The sequence below is a fragment of the Hibiscus syriacus genome, unplaced genomic scaffold, assembly GCF_006381635.1.
Source record: "Hibiscus syriacus cultivar Baekdansim isolate YM2019G1 unplaced genomic scaffold, ASM638163v2 tig00110338_pilon, whole genome shotgun sequence".
Classification (NCBI taxonomy): Eukaryota; Viridiplantae; Streptophyta; class Magnoliopsida; order Malvales; family Malvaceae; genus Hibiscus; species Hibiscus syriacus.
Window position 1 is genome coordinate 274,382 of NW_024062691.1, and position 23,388 is coordinate 297,769.

At 34.4% G+C, this 23,388-nt stretch overlaps 2 protein-coding genes and 1 pseudogene across 2 annotated transcripts; 1 reads left to right on the plus strand and 2 right to left on the minus strand.

The window, feature by feature from the left end:
• Positions 1–9,277: 9,277 nt before the first annotated feature.
• LOC120120305 lies at positions 9,278–11,640 on the minus strand (annotated as a pseudogene).
• A 4,945-nt stretch (positions 11,641–16,585) lies between these two features.
• LOC120120307 (calcineurin B-like protein 7) lies at positions 16,586–19,364 on the minus strand. The gene is made up of 6 exons (XM_039139963.1): positions 19,224–19,364; positions 19,064–19,146; positions 18,940–18,999; positions 18,748–18,856; positions 17,038–17,284; positions 16,586–16,965 (listed from the first exon to the last, which is right to left on the minus strand). The coding sequence occupies exons 1-6, from the start codon at positions 19,291–19,293 to the stop codon at positions 16,917–16,919; spliced, it is 618 nt and encodes a 205-aa protein (XP_038995894.1). The 5' UTR covers positions 19,294–19,364; the 3' UTR covers positions 16,586–16,916.
• Positions 19,365–20,686: 1,322 nt separating this feature from the next.
• LOC120120308 lies at positions 20,687–23,362 on the plus strand. The gene is made up of 4 exons (XM_039139964.1): positions 20,687–20,995; positions 21,324–21,566; positions 23,106–23,161; positions 23,206–23,362. The coding sequence occupies exons 1-3, from the start codon at positions 20,787–20,789 to the stop codon at positions 23,140–23,142; spliced, it is 489 nt and encodes a 162-aa protein (XP_038995895.1). The 5' UTR covers positions 20,687–20,786; the 3' UTR covers positions 23,143–23,161; positions 23,206–23,362.
• The last annotated feature ends 26 nt before the right edge of the window (positions 23,363–23,388 follow it).

The window sequence follows — 23,388 nt, forward strand, 5'->3', positions numbered from 1 at the left end:
TTATTTAAAATGTCAGCTCAGATTTTTATAATAAGAAAATAACCTCTGTGATAAAAAATATATTATAATATATGAATTTCATTAATTTTTTTTATTTGTTAAAATGACCAACAAATTCGCAACGCGATCTCAAATTCGCAACCCAGTTTTCAATTTCGCAACGCGAATATGTAAATCGCATTTCGATTTTCCAAATTCGCGTTGCGATATTCCAAATTCGCAACGCGATAGTCAAATTCGCAACACGAAAGTCAAATGTTTTTACGCGAAACATAATATTAATTTTGCAACACAAATGTAAACAGTATTATCGCAAATCATCTCTAACCTAAAACCCTAAAGCACAACTCAGTCCCATCTCCATCTCTCACTCTCTACGACGACATCCGTCCCCATCTCCGACGAAATCCGTCTATCTCTATCTCTCAGATCAACCCTCACAACCATTCACGGTCAGAAATATAAAATCAACCACCGAGGGTTAGTTTTTTTAATCTCTTATTTTTATTTTGAATTTTTTGTATTATTATTAGATTAATCATTTCACTAAGATTGCTAAATTCATTCGGTTGCTGCCAATACTGCTACACTGTTTAGTCTTTAACCCTGTGAAGTTAGTATTTGTCTTTGTTTTATCTTTTTGTTGAAGAAACCCTAAATCGCAACACCAAATTCACAACGCGAAAATAAAAATCGTAACGCGAAACACGAAACTAAAATCGCGTTGCGAATTTAAGTTTCAAAAACTTCTTTTATTCGCCAAATTGAAACTTGAATGAATTGTATTACTTCAACCAAAAAACAAAGACAAATACTAACTTCACAGTGTTGCTAATTTAAGTTTCAAGAATAAACTACTACTCTTTATGTTGTCATTGAACCTGCACTAAACCTATATGTTGTCCTTTTAAATGTTTATATAAGTGCTTACTTCTTGAATGTTATCTGATGCATTTTGTGAACTATGATGGAATAAAGACTTGGGTGAATACCGTGCTAGTTTGAAACATATTTGGCTTTATTTTCGTTGTTTAATATAATGTCTGTTTGTAGTGTATAATTTGTAGTTTTTAGTATATCTAACTTCGTATGTTTATTGTTTTTGTAGAAATTTTTTTCGGCTCAATTGACCTTAAGGAATAAATTAAGCATAACAACTAAATTTGCGTCGATGCTTACACCTCTACAAAGAAATTTGTTTGAGGATACTTGCTTCGGGTCATGGCTGAAAGTACAATATCCGAGTGGAGATGCTATGTTGACACATTTGTTTCTTCAGACCATGACTAACGATCTACCCGATGGGGTACAACGTGGTGATGAAGAGATATGGTTTCATTTTCCTCCGGCACCGGCGTATACTTGTTTTGGGCGGGAGGAGTTTTGCTTAATCATCGGTCTACGCTTCGGACACGATGATATAGGTCGGTACACTAGTCATATCGCCCGCCCATCATGGTTATATCGGGTTTTTCCTGAGCTTGCAAAGTCGAAGCCGAGTATACATATCGACGACTTGAAGAGATTATTTGATAAAGATGGTTTTACTCGGATGGATAACCTTGATGTTGTCCGAGTATGCCATTTACTACTTTTGCATGCCGTCTTTTTAGGCAAATAAGGCAGACAACCAATCTCCGATGACCTAATATTATTGGTAGATGACCTAAATGCATGGAACCTGTTTCCGTGGGGTTCATATATATGGAAAGCTACCTGGAAGAAGTTGTTGTCTGCCTTCGAGGACCGAAAAAGTTTGCGGGGCGATGGTTCTAAATACACTTTGACAGGCTTTACTTGGGCTTTTAAGGTAAGAATTTCTATATAATGTTTCCAAAATTATAATTAATTATTTAACAATTACTAATATTTGTGTATTATATTGTTTGTAGATTTATATATTTGAGGCTTTCCCCAGCATACGGACATATGCGATAAAAAGATCAAATGATATTCCTAGGGCTATTACCTGGAAGAGGAAACGCGTGTTGGATTGGGAAGACTTACTCCCATATACGACGATTAATTATGCAAATTAACACACAAATACTACCATATATAAACAAGTTATTACTAGTACACGTTTAATTTTGTTTGAGCTTTTATATTGTTAGGAGGCCAACTACCCATTACAGAGGCTGACACCCTCAGATGCTGAGCTTGCCACTGATTGGTGGCAAGCTAGTAAGCGATTTTTTGATGGGACGGATGATGAACACCCCCCACTTCGAGAGCCATCACCCCATCCGGCCGATTCTATAGCTCGACACCCGGAGCCATCACCTGGTCGAGCCTCTTCTCCACCTCTACCATCACCTATTCCATCACATCATCGAGCCTCTTCTCCACCATCACCTCATGATAGGCGACCGACAAAGATGCTCCGTCTATCTCCATCTCCCTGTTCTCCACCTCCACGGGATGAGTTAGGGGAATTACGTGATGAGGTCAGTGCTTTGCATCATGAGATCGGTACTTTACGTGAAGATAATGGTGCATGGCGTGATGAGGTTCGATCTTTACGTGGTGAGGTGGATTTTTTACGCGATGACAATGGTGCGCTACGTGGTGAGGTATCTACCTTACGTGATGAGGTTGCCGCTCTACGCGAGATTGTTTCATTGTTGCAGAATTATGTTAATACTCTACGCAATGAGGTAAATTTGGTTAATACTATACTAAAAATGCAAATAACTTTTTTTCGACATTATTTATTTATTTATTTACTGATTTATATATTAATTTATTTTTAGCAGCCCGTTAAGATAGATGCTTTACATCGGGTTTTTCTTGCACCACGGGGATCACGCATCAGACGTCGTACACGTGTCATTACGTCTCCGTTCAACCCACTAGTGCCAAGACTCCGTAAGAATAAGCCCGATACACCTATCATCATTCAAGAGGCACCTCCTATCGTTCAAGAGGCCCCTATCATCATCGAATAAGCCCCTCCCACCGTTCAAGAGGCCACTGTCATCGTTTAAGTGGTCCTGCCCGTCGTTCAAGAGCCCGATTCATTTGGCGTCATATGTCGACATATTGATAAACCACCTCTCGTGCCTGATATGATGGATGCGTATTGGCTTTCGTATGAGTTACCGGCCAGTACCATTCCTCAGTAGGAGATGGAAACACTACCGAACATAATTACGGATAATACCATTTGGGCTAAGACCGCAGTTGATTTTTATCTACTTGAGCGGAGCAAGGGGTGTTATTCTGACCTATGCCAAATCGACGATGCTATTGATTTGTTTTTTGATCAGTCTTGGTGGGGTATTTTATTAGGGGTTGAAGATAATGGCTACCTCGAAGGGGGATAAGTATTATATTCTTCTTATATTGCATTTTGATTAATTTTTTTTTTAAAATTATTAATAAATTCACTAATATATTTATTTTTTATAAAACAACATATTGATGCATAGGTGTCACGTCTTCTAATAATAAGGAAATTGAAGAAAAGAGGTATTCGATGGATTATTATGCCGACGTCTTTTCACGCAGCTCACTTGAAGGATCAGAGAGATGCTTCATATAAGTTGGCTAATGGAAAAGCTAAACTTTATCCTGCGTGGTGGGAGGTCGATAAGGTTAGTATTTATTTTTGAATATTTTAAATGTTTTCATAAATTTTATTTGATGTGCCCAATTATTTATTATTGCAGGTGTTTATCCCTGTTTTGGAAAAGCATCATTGGCTTCTCGTCGAGCTTCAGCTCCCATCCCTGAAGACAGTGGTATATGACAGCATTTTGAATTACATACCATTGTCTGATTTGAGAGATATTATTACAAAGAGATGGAGCGATCATTTGGCTAAATTCTTGAATGCGATTGATTATTGGACAAAATCTGGAAACAAGAAGCCAAACAGTTCAAAATTATAATGATCAGAGACGAGACTGCGCCAAAACAAACGCAGGGAGCCAGGGGGGATTGTGGTCCTCTCGTATGCTTGTGCTTGGAACATTTGACGACATGAAGTATACAATATCTACCTCCCACAGATAGAGATAGAGATGCAGTAGGCTTGTGGTTTTGGCATTATATGGCCAGATCGATATATTCGAGACGCTGCCTACCTGCATCCGCATGCTGAAAGTTGTACATAAACAATTGGTAAGTTTGAGCAAGTGTTGTTAAGATATATACTCTTTAATTGGTTTGAAAATATTTGGTTAAGTACCTAGAATTCAGTAATTTGTTGTTTGTTGGTTTTAGATGTGTAGAAAGTGTTGTTTGAGCAAATGTTTAGTTTCTGTAGGTTAATCCTGAAGTGAGCTGCGTGAAATGTATTCGTGCATAAACAACAGTCTGGGGTACACTTTTTTCTTTGTTTAATTGAATTTTACATTGAAAGTTGATTTGTTACAATTGATGAGGAAATAAGATTTATTTTTTGATTAATTGATTTGTAAAAGTTGATTTGTTTAATTTGATTTGTAAATAAGAATTATTTTTTTGCTTGTTTAATTGATTTGTAAAAGTTGATTTGTTGTTTCTAAAAAATTCAATCTGGATTATGTTTGAAGGTAAAAAAGACCTGTTGGAGGTACAAATTCGCAACGCGAAAAAAGCGTTGCGATAGTCAAATTCGCAACGTGATTTTCGGTTTGCGAATTTGACTATCGCAACGTTTATTTTGCGTTGCGAATTTGACTTTCGCGTTGATCGCAACATACAACATCAAGGTATATACAACATCAAACACATTCCAAGCTATAAATACAAGCTAAGGACACTTGAAGAATCAAGAGAACAACTATCCAAGCAATCAAACACGAGAAAATCCCAACATGATAACAACTGAACAGATCATATCAATGTTCAAACTCAAGTTACTAATGAATGTCTAACTGAAAATGTATGCATTCACACATAAAATACACATAATACAACGTTTGCATTTAAAAATCACCTAAATTAATAAGTCCCAAAAGGTGAAGCCGGTTGTGATTGGGATTTTGATTTTGATTGCGACTTTGATTTTGATTGCGACTTTGATTTCCTTTTGCTTGGCACCATATGAGCTTTGGATTTTGATGAGGATCCATTTTTTGGTGGAGGAAAAGATGATTGTGATGGCACTGGTGATCCACAGGTCAACCTTGTATGACCACTCTCCTTGCACCGACTACATGTCAATATCCTCTTCTCTTCACCCTTAGACGGTATACGATCGTGATTTTTTGGTCGGCCAGGTAGCCTACTGTCCATGACTGGTGGCAAAACTGTTTGTAAGTCATATGGTATGTCCACTCAGAAGGATGTGGACATGGGTAGACAATCTCGGCATAAGTCTGTCGATATACTTCTGCAGTGTAGCAATCCATAGCGTATGCGCTTGAATCATCTTGGTTTAGATGAAGAGCAACTTTTATAACATGGCCACACGGATAACCAGATGTTTGCCATTTCTTACAATTACACGTCTTTGCATTTAGATCGACAAGCCCGTTTAAGTTATTATCCAATACATCAAACAAAATGTTTGAACATGGTTTAACTCTCCAGGACGTTGACTTCACAATACGTGTCGTTATCTTTTTTTTAGTCTATGGTGTAACCCGACGTTCCAATGTTCCTGTAAATTTAAATAAATAATACTTAGTAAAATATATGATAAGTTACGAATTTAAAGAAATAATACCTGTATGGTTTCTTTTCTTGTAGTACCACTGTTGAATAGAGGCTCGAAAACTCCATTAACATATTAATGGGTAATTTCCGGGAATGACGACTTAGAGCGTTGATTGATTCTGCACTATTAGACGTCATGAAACCATATCTTGCTCCAAGTTGATGTACTCTTGACCATCTTTCAAACCCGACATCTTCTAGTGTTTGAGCACATTGAGGCAAAACACGTCTTAAACAATTTATATGCTTATTAAAATCCACTTCCCGATAAGCTTTTACAGCATTCCAGTATGTCCATTTGTGATTTTTTATACCAGCAAACCTTGATTTTAGATTTTTGTACAAATGAACACCACAAAGTCCATGAAAAGCATATGGGAAACACCTTCTAACAGCGTTGTCAATTGAGTTTGCCCTATCGGATATGATTGTCAGATTGCTAATAGGACCTATACAATCCCTAAGATGCCCCATAAACCATGTCCATGAATCAGAGGTTTCAGATTTGCTAACCCCGTAAGCTATTGGCAGTATCCCATTGTTAGCATCCATGGCTACTGCTAATAAGTTTACTCCAAGGTATCGACCTTTCAAATGTGCTCCATCAACTATAATAACTGGGCGCATGCAAGTAATAAATGAACGAATCTACAAAATCATATACACAAGAAATATAATCATTTAAATGTGAAATGCATGCAACTAACAAAAATGAGTCAACAATATTATAATTATTTACTAACCACAGCACCAATGGCGATAAACAGTAACTCAAAGCGTCCATCTCTATCTGTTTTGATATGAGTTACCGACCCAGGATTTTTCAGCTTTAAATTGTGACAATAAGCCGGCAGTTGGGAAAACGATGCTTCTGGCGACCCCTCAACAATTCCAAGGCATAACATTTGGCTCTCCAAGCTTGAGAATATGAGATACTAATCTTGAACCGAGTATTCATGTCAGTCATAATTTCATGTCCCCGATATACCATTCCATTCAAAAACATTAACTCAGCCAGAAAACCACCCAACACCTTTTTGTTTGCCTGTCTATGGTGAGGAAAAACTTGGGTTCTTGAACATGTATGTTTATCAATAAAAATCCTAACTTGAAACATTTTACAATCTTTTATCCTCTTAGCAATCATACGCCAAGTACAGTTTTTGTCAATCATACACCTTGTTTCGAAACGATCTTTGCTTGATTTGTTAACTCTTAGTTGATAGCCATCTTCCACACATTTCGTATATAAAGCTATCTTCAAGTCTTCCTTTGTATCAAAACAATCATCTTTCTTGATACGAATAACTTTTGTGTAACAATCAACTGATATCTTTACCAACTCTTCTTCTGGTATCTGAAGTAATTCTGGCATATTCCAGTTATACTCCCGTGGCATTTTCTTCTTTTTCCTTTCTTCGGGGACTTATTATTATTCTTCTTTTTCTTCTTCAGGGTTATATGAATTACAGAATGGATGTTCAACATGTTTATTCACAGTCGTAACTTCCTCCTCATTATCATCAACAACATCTTCCTCGGCAGCGGCTGTTTCATCATCAAAATTTGGATTTTGACCAATATCAAAATCATTACATGCAGGGTCTGTTTCTTCTTCCATCACATCATCAAAATTCGAGTATTGACCAAGATCAAAGTCCGGGTATTGACCAAGATCAAATTTCGAATACTGACTAGTACTCACAATTTTTTCTGTTGGCTCATAATCGTCTAACTGGTCAATACGAAAACTGGAATTTGGTGCTGAAAGTTGATTGTGATTTGGATTAGGAAAAGGTTGTGGGTTTTGAGATTGTGTTTGATATTGTGTTTGGTATTGGAAATGTGGTGAAACAAAATTTGCTTGGTGATGAAATTGTGGTGGAACCATTAAATTTTGGGTTGAAGAACTTAGTTGATTACTACCCGCTAATGACCCAACTTCACTACTTCTAGGTTCAACAACATATAATGTAACATCATCTTCTTGCGAAACACTAATGTAAGCAATGAATCGTTCAACATCTTCATTGTCGGTTAACGAATAAACTTTACCTTTTCTCAGATAAGATAGGCTAAATCTACTTAGAGGCTCTAAATTCAATTTCTTTGCAACACGTAACATTAGAGTTTTATAAGTTAACTTTTTAATGACAGTTTTAGTTGAAGATTCATGGGTAAAGACACATATTGTAAGACACCATGAACATTCTCCCATGACCCTCCAAAACACAAATCTATCCAAACATGATCAATATTAGATGATTTCATTCTCAAAATTGTAAATTAATTTACTAAACAAACGAGCTATAAACTATATATCATCACTAACTTAGAGAAAAACATACATTTATTAAGTTGATAGTTGATAATTTGAGAGAGAAATCATTGAAAAATTATATAGAAATAAAATAATGTAAAAAAATAGAGATGGAGAAGGATGTCGTTGGATATAAGAACGGATGTCGCCGGAGAGAATGATATATGGAGATGGAATAAGTTGCGATTTAGGGATTTAGGTTATGAGAAGCTGTTGCAGCGTTGTTATATACCCAAAACATTTGTATTGCGAAACTAAAACCTGTTGCGAAATTAAATTTGCGTTGCGAATTTGAAATTCAGTTGCGAATTTGACTTTCGCGTTGTGAATTTGGAATATCGCAACGCGAATTTGGAAAATCGCAATGCGATTTACATATTCGCGTTGCGAAATTGGAAACTGGGTTGCGAAATTGGAATTCGCGTTGCGAATTTGAGATCGCATTGCGAATTCGTTGGTCATTTTGGCAAATCCAAAAAAAATTGGTTAAATTCGTATATTATAAGGCATTTTTGGTCACTGATGTTATTTTCTCTTTTATAATTTACTCAAATAAAATTATATAAAGCAAATCCAAATGAACTGCTCCTGCCATTCGAGTCAAAATAAAATCTTTAGGTGAGATAGAGATTCATTTTCTCCTCAAGGTCACCACTCAACGATCTTATTTGTCTACTACTTGTTCCAGGATGGTGTTGAAACTGGTAGGAAAGAAAACAAATTTGTAACTTTTTTTCACAGGGAAAAATACACTGTTTCATGGCAGAGGGCAGCAGATGTGGGGAAACACATTGCCAAACTTGCAATAATTGAGATGTCAACTGATCATAGAGCAACACTCATAGCCAAGAGGTCACCAAATAAGTTGCAGCAGCTCACCAAACCCTTTAAATGTTTAAAATTTCGAACCATGCTATAACTGTAATAGACTGCGATCGAATGGTTGGATTTGATCTTATTCCGACTCCGGTACAGATTTGATATCTAAATGTAGATTAAACATAATGCATAATGCTTTATGAGAAATGAAAAAGATGAGATGATGGTACGTATACAGAAATAGGTGCAACATATACATATAGTATGTCATTTGCTTCTGGAGGTAAATGACAAATAACCTTATTTCCCTGAATAATTTTTGAACAATATTTACAGTCAACTTCAGGTTTCTGTAGCTCTTTTTGAGCTATGATACTGCAATCTATATATAGAATCTTAGAATACTTATTCATTATCTTCGACTGTTGAATATATACTGATACATGGTAATAACTTGACAGATTGAAACACAGCAGAGAGAAATAAATAAATAAATAAATAAACACAGAAAAGCTTCAGGCTCGTGTAAAATAAGATGAGCCATCTACGCTTCGTGTAAATTCGAGGTCCATACAGAAATGGACTCATCATTAGGTGACTACGTACAATATCGCATTCTAGGTTGGCATCAGTTTGTGAGTTTGTCAAGCCAAGAATCCATGACTTGAGAGACACTTTCCATAAATGCCGATTCACTCATGCCGGGAAGCAAGGAATCCTGAGCTTCACGAACAATCTGCTCAATCACGGATTCCTTGTTCACGGTTTCTCTGCACATGATGCTTCCTATGGTAAAAGGCGTGAGACCTCGCTCCGCCCCTTTTTGCAAAAGCAAAGTGGAGATCCGCAGCGTGCGAGCACACTCAACAGGAACATCCCACCCATAATATTTCAGAAGTGCAATATCTTGCTCAGCATCCAGTGACTTTATATAGTTAATGGTGTCTGGAGAGTAGGGCTTCCTTGATTGTGGCCAGTAAACCCAATCAAATGTGCAATCCTCAAACTGTAAACAAAGCAAATGGAGATTAGTTCTAAGATATAAACGATCTGTTTCTTCTTTTCTTAGTATAGTATGTATTAAGCATGTCTATATGATATGTATTAAGCATGTCATTATTAGAATGATATTAGTATACTTACATTCTCAGGGAGGCAATATCCATGATCAATGGGAATAAGCACAGTCTGACCATCTTCTCCTTTGCCAATCAAGATATTCCCAGCATGTCTATCAGCATTTGCTGTTCTTATGTCGAACACGCTGATCTTGTGCACTTCCGCCACCGGAAAACATCCAGGACCGACGTCCTCGCAACTCCCGGTGTTCTTCATAAACATTTGCAATGACCCAACCTTAACATTCTCAGGTGCAGATTGAAACCCATCTGGATGATTAAATCCTTTGTGCAAGCACTGAACCATACAGGTAGGAGGCACACCAGCAAACCCCATCATCTCATCACCTGACGAATATCGTGGTCCATTCTTCGGATGGTCCAATATATAAGCAGCCACTTCTCTCACCGCTCCTTCTCCGACCCTTGTACCCCTTTTCAGCCCTTTACCATTCGTCGATGGAGGTAACCCCTGTGGATTGTTCACAGCCATGGGCTCCTCGTCTATAGGCTTAAAAATGGAAACATAGTCAAGCCCCAATTTATATTGCATGAAATAAGTCCCTCCGGTCCCTTCCAATGATCGAATCGGCTGGTTCCCTATCTCCAAACCATCAAATGTGGAGTGAATCATATCCCACATAAAAGAAGGCAATTTCACCCTGGGATTAACAAAAACAGGCTCCAGCCAGAAATCTCTAACAATTGGCTCATTTTCTCCAATATGATGCTCCTCGGTTTGATTTTGTTCTCCCCCTACACTCACTCTCGGCGACAACCGAGAGTTCCAAATCTTTCTCAACATGCTTAGCTTGCACATTGGCTGATTTCTGAACAACCAAATGAATCACAGCATCATTATATGTACATAGATCATCTATTAGTTTCTGGTCGTCGATTTTTTCCCCATTGAAGAATATTTCTTGTTTATCGACAGCCACAATGCCCTTTCCTTTCCTAGCTATCCTTTGTTTCAAATACCCAATATTTCTATTCCTATTAACATGCAATTCGAGTTCTTTCCCACAACTTGTCCGTACGGTTATAAGCAAAAGATCGGACAGCTTTAAAACCAAATGCAAGACGTTCCCACCTTTTACGCCGTAATCCTTGAGAAGTGAACCGTTGCGAGTCAACTCCCTGCCGCCGCAAACAAGCTTCTGGTTCTTCACCGCGAACCCTTCGCTTGTCTGGATCCTGAGCTTGACGGAGGCTATCGACTCCGACTCCAAAACTCGCATCCGAATCACCGAACCGGCAACGGAAACGTAGAACAAGATCGACTCACCCGGTCGGTTATTGCAATAACCGCGGGAGTGAATCGGGTCTGGACGAACCGGACACCAAGCAACGCCGGCAACAGACATGTTTCTGCAAATGTTGTACCCCTTTCACTTTTCAATAAGGAATTTGAAGAAACAAAGAAAGAGACCCAAAAAAGTACAATCCCTGAACTGACGTCAGAGAGATCGGACCATAGCTGTAATAAATTTACTTCCTTTAAGGTAAAAAAGGGTAAAAATCGCACAACGAGGGATAGCGGATTCTTCACCAGAGGAAAAAGAATCGAAAGCAAATGTTAAAAAAAGGGAGCTTTTTAAATTAAAAAAAAACAACAGAACAACCGTGGCTTTGACGATACAAACTACTCCTCCGAATTTGGTGGTTCTTTTGTTTCTGTTGCGATCTGCACGATATTTTCGCCAAAATTAAATCGTCGACGATGAGTGAGAGAGGAGGAGGAGAAACGGTAATCTAGCCGTTGGCTTTATATAAAAGCTTTGACCCAACGATTCAGACGGGGGAATCGTTTAAAATTAAATTAAGAACTCCACGTGTCAGTAACGGTCATTTGGGTAAGTTCAAGGAAGGAAGGGGGGGAGAATGGGGGAGAGTTAATTTGAGAGTGTGAAAGCTGACCAAATTACCAAACCAATGACGTGGCTATTTAATAATATAAGGGGGGATTAGGATTATTCTTCCCTTTTCAGATTAAACTAATATGGGCCCAAAAGAAACTGAAGTAATGTTTGGGATTTGGACAATGTATCAAATAATAATTAAATAAATATTGTTATGAAAAATACGTATTTATTAATTGGTACAACTACACGTGTGTGGCATTTAAAAGCTAAGAGTAAACTAGGTTTATCCAATAATCAAAAGAATTATTATTATTTTGTGTCGCTTATTGGCTTTAATAGCAAGTAGTATATTTTCTTTAATAGCAAGATCCAAGTTCATTGGAGAAGGGTCCCCAAATTATTCTTACAATGTATTAAAGTAGCGAGTGGCTTTGTCGTCTAATGCATCATTATGTCTCCTAATGAAGTATCTCTCCTCTCCCTCTCTCTCCCTTGGTTTGCCCATTTTGAAAGCAATCCCTCTCTCTTGTTTCAATTGGATATCCCCCTTCGTAAAAGTAAAAGGAGATATAAATTGTTAAAAATAATAATAATAACGATGTCAGTTCAATGTATTTGTATCTTAGATTATTGATAATTATTGTATGGGTAAAGTATAGTAATGGTCACTGAACATATTTGAAGCTTGCATTTAGGTCCCTCAACTTTTAAAACTTGCAATACAGTCTCCCAACATTTATTCTATTTGCAATATGGTCCCCCAACTTAAACTACCGTTAGAAATTAGGGTAAATTATATAAAAGGTTATTGAACTTTTCAGACACTTGAATTTAGATCCCCCAACTTTTAAAACTTACAAAAATATCCTCAATTTCATTCTAAACCCCAATTTCTAAAGTAATTCAATTTCATTCTAAACCCTAAATTCCAAAATAATTCAATTAAATTCAATTATGTCAGATTTATTATTATTTAATTTCATCTTATTTCATGTGATACGTATTTTTTTATATAAATATAATAGTATAATTCTTATCTGTTGAAGAAATTTTTTAATTAAAAAAAGTAGTTAGGATATAGAAGAGGTTGAAAATAATTCGAATTTTAAATTTATAAAATGTTATTTTGACGTATAAATAAAAGTGTAAACTACTAGGTTGACAACTTAACTATCTAGCCCTTTTTACTTTTGTCATCGATCTTTTAAATTTATCAATCATACAACATAATTATTTAACTGTTTCAACTAAGCCACTAGTCGTTACCAATTGATACAAATGATGAAGTGGCAGTTAAAAGGAATTGACATTATTATACATTCAGTCTTTATTATTTATATAATCAATTTGGTCATAAATTAAATAGAATTTAATAAATTAATCATTTAATTAGGATCTGACATGTGTTAGCACATGATCATGACACGTGTCATTGGTGACACATGTCACCACCTAATTATTTATATATGCTATCAATTTGGTCCTAAATTAAATAAAATTTAATAAATTAATCATTTAACCAGGGTCTGACATGTGTTAACACATGATCATGATATATGTTATTGGTGACACATGTCACCACCTAATTAGAAGAAAATTAAGTTACAAAGAAGTAAAATTTGGGTCTTGGGCAAACTCAAACCTGAGTCACGCAAATGAAAGATATAGGGTGGAGCCACTAAGCTAACACCATCGTTTGTGTTAAGAGATATACAATAATACATATACTAATAGTATGACCAATGCCAGAAAAAAAAGAATATAATAGAAAATGGAAATAATGAGATTTGAACTTCAGCAAAAAATTTGAAAGCAATAAATGATGGGAAAATATTATATTTTTTACAATAAAAAAATATTATATTTGATAAATTGTTTGATATATTTAATATATTTTTTAAATATTAGTTGATACAATATTTTAAAATAATAAATTTAAGATTTATATATTTTTAAACTAAATTTAATAATTATATTTTTCATATTTATAATTCATGATTATATATATAATCTTAAGTTGAGTATTTCTAATATAATTAATAATTTTAATTTCTTATTAAAAAATAAAATATTCAAAAAATATAAATGATTCATACATTAATATATGAATATTTTTTTTTTATTTATACATCTAAATATAAATATACATTTATATAAATATATTTTTATTCGTATATTGAAATATTTTGATTAAAATATAGACATATTTTAAATACTAGTTTATACAAGAAAAATAAAATATATCAAAAATATAAATGATTCATACATTTAAATATAAATTGAATCATTTATATTTTCTATACATCTATATTTAATAAGAAAATAAAATTATTGGGGGATTGTTTTGTAAGTTTTAAAAGTTGGGGACCTAAATTCAAGTGCCTGAAAAAATTCAATGACCGTTTATATAATTTACCCTAATTTTCTAACAGTGATTTAAGTTGGGGACCATATTGCAAACGGAATAAATGTTAGGGGACTGTATTGTAAGTTTTAAAAGTTGGGGGACCTAAATGCAAGCTTCAGAAATGTTCAGTGATCATTACTATACTTTACCCTTATTTTATATTATATGTGAGGATATATATATATATATAAGATTCGCATTTAATGACTTCTAATTGATCTGAATATTTAATATTATAAGATTAAGGTTTTCTTAGAAAAATTAAGTGCAGAACGAAATGAATCAAATTTTGAAAAATAATAATCAAATTTAAGATAAAAATTATTTGATCACCTAACATAAAATAATTTACTATAAAAATATTCTTTTAGGTTTAGTTCACATTTTTCCTTCTTCACTCTTTTTCGTTTTATAATTTCTCTTACTTTTGTAATCCAAATTTTTTAAAACCTTAAAATCATTACTGATAACTCACCGACCATCATCGTCGGTTACCATTAGATTCTAAAATTCCCTAACAATCCCTTTTAAACCTCCTAATTTCAGATTCGATATTTGTTTCATAAGAAAATATCTTGATATCCATGAATTTAAGTCAAAATTATGTCCTTTTTTTCAATCTAAAAAAATAGTCCTTTTGTAAAAAAAAAAATTTGGGTTAGATTTCGAAGATTGATGTTAAATTAGATAGAATCGAGATAGATTTTTACTTTAGAAATTAGCTAGAATTTAAGTTAATGAGACTTTTTTAAATTTAGTTGAAACCAAATAACAAATCCGACCCATGCTCATTGTTATAAGGTTATGGGTTAATGATGAATGCAATTTGGTCAGTTAGGAAAGGGGTTCTTGTACTGCATCGTTGGTAAACTAATTAATTTGGTTTTAAGGCTTTAGGATAATGGTCAATATTAATGATGATTTTATTAAAAACAAACAAACGATTAAAATAAAAAAAAAGATAATAAATTGGTGATTGATGATATAATTTATCTCATTTTATTTAAATGACATATTTTATTAAAAATATATTTTTTTCCTTCCTTCCTTTTCCTTATCATTTTGATTAAAAGAGAAACCAGAGACATATGAACTTAAATCATTAGAGAAGTACATTAATTTATTAGTAAAATAAAAGCGTATACTCTAAAACTCCTTCTGAAATGCATAAAAACTCAATTGCGCCCTCATGTAAAAAATATACAATTGTACCCTTACGAATTTAAAAATAATAATTTAATCTATTTGTTAATGTTGATCAACTTTGATTGCTAATTAACTAATGAATCAATAAGACAACGAGTTATAGGTTATAATTGGATTACCACATCAATAAATAGTGAAAATTATTAAAAATAAAAAATATTTAAAATCTAAAATTTTAAAAACATATAAAAAATAAAAATCATTAAAAATATTCTATTTATTTATTTTATTTTTAAAAATATCGAAAAATTAAAAATCATAAATATTATTAAGTACAAACACGTTAATATTTATTAAAAATCATTAAAAATAATGCAGGGAATGTAACTTTTCAAAAAACACTATAATTAAGGGGCAAAATCATTAAAAAAATCATTAAACAATGTCAAAAAGCAAATAAAATAAGTTATCATTTATTGCACTAAAAGTGAAAATGAAATACTCCAAAAACATAATTTAATGTTGTTATATGTTTTTTTAACCCATAAAGTGGCCTCACCAGTAAAAAGGAATGTTAATCTCCTTACAGATCTTAAATTCGAGCATCGACATCAATAAGATTTACATAAATATTATCTTATAATGGTATCAAGCTATTAAAAAAATCTTAATAGATTACCATCTTTCAAAATTAAAGCAACATAATTAAGGATGAGCATAAGTCGAGTTGGGTCGAGTTTCCGGTTAAAACCGACCAAAAAATTATACACCCTCCATCCGATTTGACCCGGTCCGAAAAGTGTAAACTATCCACCCGACCGAATTGACTCGACTCAAAATAATATATTTATTAAAAAATATTAGTTTTATTCAATAAAAATGATTTAATTGAAAAAAATAATATATAGAGGGATATTATTGTAATTATCCCTAAATATAAGGTAAAATAATATTTTTTGGGTCGTATTGAGTATTTTTCACCCTAAACCTGATCCGACTCGACCCGAATACAACCTCTAAAAAATTTGATCCAATTCGAACTCAATTTTTTTTTATAAAAAAAATTCAACCTGATCAAATCGAGCTGGGTCAGAACCTGTCGGGTTGAAGTTCCATGCCCGTCCCTAAACAGGATACAGTACATTTATCTGTGTAGTATCAAACTATCATTATATCAATGGCACCAATGCTTTTTGAGTAAGGGAAATGACACTATACAATAAGTTAGATCAAAGTAGGAAAGACGAGGCGTAAATCATATTATAATTGTAATTAATTGAAGAGTCGTTGATTTTGGCATGGAGTTTTGCCTTGAGACAGCAAAGCTGATGAGATGGTGCCATCATGTGTAAGGATTTAGTCTAGAACATGCACCTAAAGAGATTCCCATTACAACTGAGTCCATGCAAAGGCAATACCATTAAAATGGAAACATAAGTGCTTCTTTTTCCTTCTTTTTTTCCAGAAGAAGAAGAGTGCTTATAACTTTTAAGGTAACTTAATCTTCTGATGATCATGTCCCACATCTCCATCCAAATTTGTATTGAGCATTTCCCAAGATGCTGCTAATTTCAGACAGCTTTAATGATGGGAGATTAGTGTAATTTGGTGGTGTTGTTAAAACTAGGAAAAGCAGTTATGTCCCTGCAATGTGAAATCCCCAACGGTGGTTAATACACAACAAAAGTTGGAAACGAAACAGAGGAATTGACTTACTTCAAATATGGGATGGTCATGTGTTTTATCAAGGTGGGATTACGGGCAACAAATTCATTCCATTCTTCCAGATCGATTTTTCCATCTCCATTTGAATCTGCATCTTCAAATGCCTTATCAACAATGGCGTCCACAATATCATCAGAAAGAGCCAAGTCCGATTCGTTTAGAAGAGCCACCACCATCTCCTTTACTTCCACGGGTTCGATGTACCCGGTTTCCCATATATCATGCAATTGAAATGCGACTGCAACATAATCATTCTCAAGTATTTAAAAAAAATAATTAATATAAAAATAAATGTTGAAACTATATTATTTTTATCACTTAGTTGCCTAAATCTATTTTTCGGTTAACTCAGGTCACTAACGTTACAAACACTACCACTTTAAGTATCCTGATCGTAACGGTTATTAAAAATTTTCATTAAATAACACATTTTGTATTCTGATAATTTTAAAGATTTTATTTTTAAATAAAATTAAAAAATATTCCTCTTCCCGTCGGACCCTCCTCCCCCCAATCCCCTCCCTTTCCCTCCCTCCCGTCCTCCCACCCGACCCCCTGTTCCTTTCCCATCTCTCTCTTAGCCGCCCTCCAGCCTCCTCTGTCTCGTCTCTCCTCTTCTTTTACCTAATATATATTAGTATTTGGTGACTGCAATCGGAATAGCTAATGACAGTTGTTGTGTCGTTGGTGGAGGTTCGGTCCGGTGAATATTCAATCTCTCTAAATAAGAAATTAAAAATAATACTTTAAGAAGTATAAAAAATAAGAAAATTTCATATATTTTTCAAAAGTTTATAAATTTAAAATAATTATAAATATTAAAAATCACAACATAGTTAATTTTGATAAAAAAGTAATAAAATAGCTCAAAGTTCAAATAATAACAATTATTACAAAGTATTAGAAAAAACCAAGAGATGAAAATGATAAACTTTCAAGAAGCAATACTAATTTTAAAATTCCTTAAAGTTTGAAGGGAGAAAAGAGAGGAAAAAGAATAAGAGATAAACCTAAGGCAACGAAGAGATCAAAATCCTGAAATAGAGATGGAACAAATATCCTCCCCCGGGCCCCCCCCAACATTTAGCTATAATTAAATTAAAACTAAAAAATGAAAATAAAATATCAAATGAAAATGAAAGGAAAAAGAGTTAGTGATATGGTATAGCATTATTAGCAAATTTCATAAACTGTAAAATTCACTTTTTAAATATTCTTCCCTTTTTCTTCTTTCAATTATTCTCGTTTTTTGTATTTTTAAATATTCTTTCAATTATTCTCGGTTTCTAGAAAAATTCACTTTTATTTTTAATTATTTAAAATACCTAAAATTTAATAACATGGTAAAATATTATTTATTAATCTACACAAGAGAGGGTACCCCTATCAACCCAAGTTGTTTTATTCGTAAACTTTGGGTTTGAAATCTTTTACCTTTATTAAAGGATCTAATATCTCATCTCACTAGACCAACTGATTATTGATATCATACCAATAAATTTAATGATTAATATTAGACAAAAAATTATTTAATTAAATTTTGTAGTTAAAAATTAAGTGGGAAAAATGACATTAATTCTTTTTTTTTTCTTTTAAAAAAAGTTAGATGGCTTACCGGAATAAGGCGTCATAAATTGTCTCACTTGCATGCACACAGTACACATATACATTCAGAACCATGAAAGGAAGAAAGTTTCTTACACGCAACTTTTTGCAAGCGAGGAGCATCTGGGTGAAAGATGCTTAGAGATCGAACGAACTCTCCGAATTCTATAAACCCATCACTGTTGGCATCAAATAACTGGAACATCTATTACCAAACCAGGGATTTGTCAATCGTTATCCCGTGAAACAATGGCTGCAATGGAACCAGCAGTGAAAGAGAATGTTTACCCTGTTTGCTAGGAGGCTTTGCTCGTTTCTGTTCCTGAACAAGCCAATCCGAAACTCTTCCTGTATGTTAAAAATCACTCTCAATACCTGCATGAGTGTTTCTTAAAAAATATAAAAAAGTTACCTTGCTTATATAGCTGTCATCATCTACAGAAGTGCTTAGTTTTCTGAAAAGCTCATGCAAAGCTTGAATTTCAGTTTCTTTAACTGCATCAACATTGTTATATAAAAAAAAAGATCAGTGAAGCTCAAACCCTAGAAGAAAATATAGCAAGCTCACTTACAGCATGTTTGAGAAGCAAGAATGGATGGATCTTCATATTTAACCAGATGCTTCGTGCAAACGCAGCCCATCAAATGTTGTTTTTTTTCTTCTTAATTTGGTTGATGTTATATAATTACTGTAACATAGAGACCTTGTTGTGCTAGCGTCCATTTATTCGACATGAGCGTGGGTTATTGTCCGAAGATTTCCATTTATTCGCCATGAGCGTGCATGAACGTGGGTTATTCTTTATTCCTGATGTTCGGGTTTGGAAAATGTAGTCAACTTTAGACAGAATCTGGTTCTTCTTTCGCGGTTAAGTGTTTTCATCGAAATGGAATTGCCGACTACAAGCAACTCAGTAGTGGAGAATGGTGGAAAGCTTTCAACTATTTATTCCATTAATGGTGCCAGTCAAGTCATTGGGCTGACTTTGTTTCAACCTGAAAAGGCTTATTGGGCTATATAAATTGGCGGGTAGTTGCCTGGAAAATCGAGAGGTCTATATTTTGTTTTCTTTGCTTCATTACACTGCTTTAATGTTTATTTTATCATAATTTATTGTTCATGGATAACAGACGAAAGAGAGTTGCACAAACTAAATTACCTCAATTATTAAAGAAATATTTATTGTTTCTAAAGATCACAGGTTCGAACATCAAAACACGGTACTAGTAATTTGTTAGTTATCCAAAATAAGCTGCTTGAAATTTGTATACATATGGTTCGACGATTCTTATATTTTTGGCTTTGCCATCTGAGTTTTGCGTATTTTCTGATAAATAGGGAACCTTTGCGTTTTAGTCTTTTTATTATTTGTTTGCTTCTTAGTATATCATAATTATGGCTGTACATAGTATATTTTTTCAACAATTCTTTACATGGTTGTAAACATGTGAATTGAAGGTGGATTCACAAAATTGAGCACAATATGGATTTGGATAAAAGAAAATATTATATAGAATATTTATTAAAATATACAAATCATATCAAATGGGGGTTTGATTTTTAAATTAGGTTTTTGTTATTTCATTTAAGATTATATAAGAGTATAAAGAGAAAAATATCATTATAATAAAGCTACTCATTATTTAGATGTCATTAATTATTAGTTTTAAAAAAATATTTTTAATAAATTTAATTAAATTTGTATATATTTAATTGGTAATGTAATCATGGTTCAGTAATAGTATGGATATATATGGGATAATCAAAAGCTTCATGTCTCGAGAGTATATATTCTATGCATAAGTTATTGAATTATTCACGTACTTTAATTTAAATGATTTGAGTTTATGCATTTTCAAAAGTTAAATTTTCAATCATAACGTCGACGAAATTCAATCTTAACAATAATAATAATGAAATCCAATAACCTTGACAACTAGGTTCCATGATTGTGAGGTCAGGACATTGGACTCTGAATCCAGTAACCCGAGTTCAAATCTCGGTTGAACTTCACGCTTTTATATTTTGCCATTCTGCCGTGTCTCATTGTGGACCTTATATTTTGAAATACAACACTGGAAGCTCGTGGCTGACTGTTTATCCATTTCCACTCAGAGCAACTCAACAAGAGGGAATGGCAGTGGCGCTTCTCTCAGCACCCCCACCACTATCTCATAAAACCTCCTCCTTTCAGCGCCCTTACTCCATCTCTTTTCGCTCCATAACTTCCGTCAACTACCCATTTAGGCTTACCATCCCTTTCTCATCTGCTGCTTCATCTGATGGCGTTGCCGTCGAATCAGAATCTTCCACCATGGTTGCAGTTGAAGATCCTCCTTTCAGGTACCATCCATATTCGTATAACTTGGATGTTATTTAGTAAGTTAATATGAAAGTTTAACCAATGGCCTGAATTTTGATGCTAAATGCTCCTAATCACGGTTAAAGGCACTTTTCTTTTAAGTTTCTTGAATCTATGAATTAGATTAATCTATTGTTAACTAATGGCTGCAGTACATCACGTTATTTGGTGGGTACAATCTAAAATTCGATTTTGAACTGCCGGCCATCCATTTCAATCGCACCGCTTTGTTTTAGAAAATTGTGATTTGATGTATTTGTATTTTGTTTTGGTATTTTTCGCCTAAGAAGATGGCTGACACATTCACAGGGGTTGCAAGGCCTGCGGAAAAGATGAATTGGAGAGGGGATGCAATGGTGAGGGGAGGATTCAAGGAGGGATTGCAACAGTCCCAGGGTTTGGTTGGTGGCCTATAAAGGCTTACCGTCCTTGCCCTGCATTCGTTGCATCCGGAGGTCGCTATACGCGGCGTGGTCAAAGCATGGACGATGTTGCCTCTGGAGGAGGGAGAAGAGTGAGTCCTGTAGGAACTGCTGATGAGGTTGAGTCAAGGTAAGTACATATTACTTCATTTTCCTAGTTTATGTCTGATGATATTGTATTCATTTGATGACTCTGGTCTGGGATTTGCTAATCCTTTTTGTTAGTTTAGCTGAATTCGTTTGGTTGAATATGAGGAAGCATTCCAGGTCTTAAAATTTGTATACTGGGACCCAAGGAAGGGTTTTCCTTCCTATTTACTGCATACACCTCGTGTGCATGCATTGTCAAACCAATTACCATAACAAAACCTTCAAATTAAGTAGTGTTGGTTTGAGTATCTATTCTTGCTTCTGATGAACTATTTACTTGCCAGATCATATATATATATAAGAGACAGGATCTGTTCATACCGTGTAAATTTTTTATATGAGAAAGAGATATTATTATTGGTATATAACCAAGGACCAATACAAGGAGGTGGATGTTGCCACCAAGTAAACAACTTCCACTGCTAATTGTAGTTAACTTAGCAAGGTGACTTGCGGTTTGATTTCCGGTCCTAAGAACATGTTTAAATAAAATTACCCAGAAACTCACGTTAAGTGATTTAATATCATCTACTATATGCCCCAGACTTGATACTAAATTATCATTGCCTTTAAGGTACCTAATCATAACTAGAGAATCACTTTCAATCTCTACTTTCCTGACCTGCATTTCCACAAGGCACTTGATTCCTAGCGAAATCACATTTGCCTCCATCAAAAAGTGTGTCCACATGGCCAGCTTGCTTTCAATATCTTGCTGCAATAAAGGGGCCGTTTGCGTCTCTTAAGACTGCCCCAAACCCAGTCGTTTTACCACATTTGTTTCGTCCTGCTAGCAAAACCATGGGGAGGTCTTTCCCATTTAGTTACTAGTAAGCACTCTCCAAACCCAGTAAACTGTCGTATATTTATTGTTTTCAACTGGTGGATATACTTGGTACACCAATCGGGTACCAAGGAAAAATCAGGAGCTGTTCCGGTCTGATAAAAACTATTTCGAATACCCCACACTCTCCAACACATTACCAAATGTTCCTGAAGCATGTCTATGGTGCCGTAGGAGATCAAATATCGGATAATACCCTTACAGATTTTGTGATGTTGATGGGTTAAAAAGCTGAAGCATGGATTGGCAAAAACCGTTGTCACACAACTGCAGCTCCAGAAAATATGCGTACCATCCTCGACCTCCTGTCCGCATGAATTACACATTGCATCGAGATTAATGCCTCGCGTAAGTAGATTGAACCAAGTAGGGAAAAGGTTAGTTGATACATATTTCTGAGTAGATTGATCTACCCTTCCTCACCGGCCACCATACAGACCAAATCCTCCTTCAATGAGTGTGATTGCCAGACCATATTTCTGATACATAGTTATAATCGATTCAGCCCTTTTTGTTATTTCTAGTCGTTGATTCAAACTGATTCAACCATTCTGTACTGATATTTTGTTAACTTTAAGTTGACAGTAAGAACTGAACCCAACCAAACTCTTTACTTTGTTGCCCATTTTGTTTCAGCATTCTGGTTTTATGACATAATGTGATTCATCATTGCAGCAAGAACAAGCAAGGTCGAAGGAAGTTCAAAAGATAACCAATGCCTGGAATGAGATGTAACTGCAACTCCAAGATTTTGTTGCTATCAGAAAAGCCAGACCTGGTGAACAAACATGACGTGGGAACATTCAGTTACATTAGTGTAAAAACTAAATATTCTTTTCAACTTTTTATGCAATTTTTATTTTAATAATTCGATCACCCATATGGATAATATATGTCAAAATTTAAATAAAATACAAATACTTATTTTATTTTAATCGTTATTTTTTCTTTTAGTATT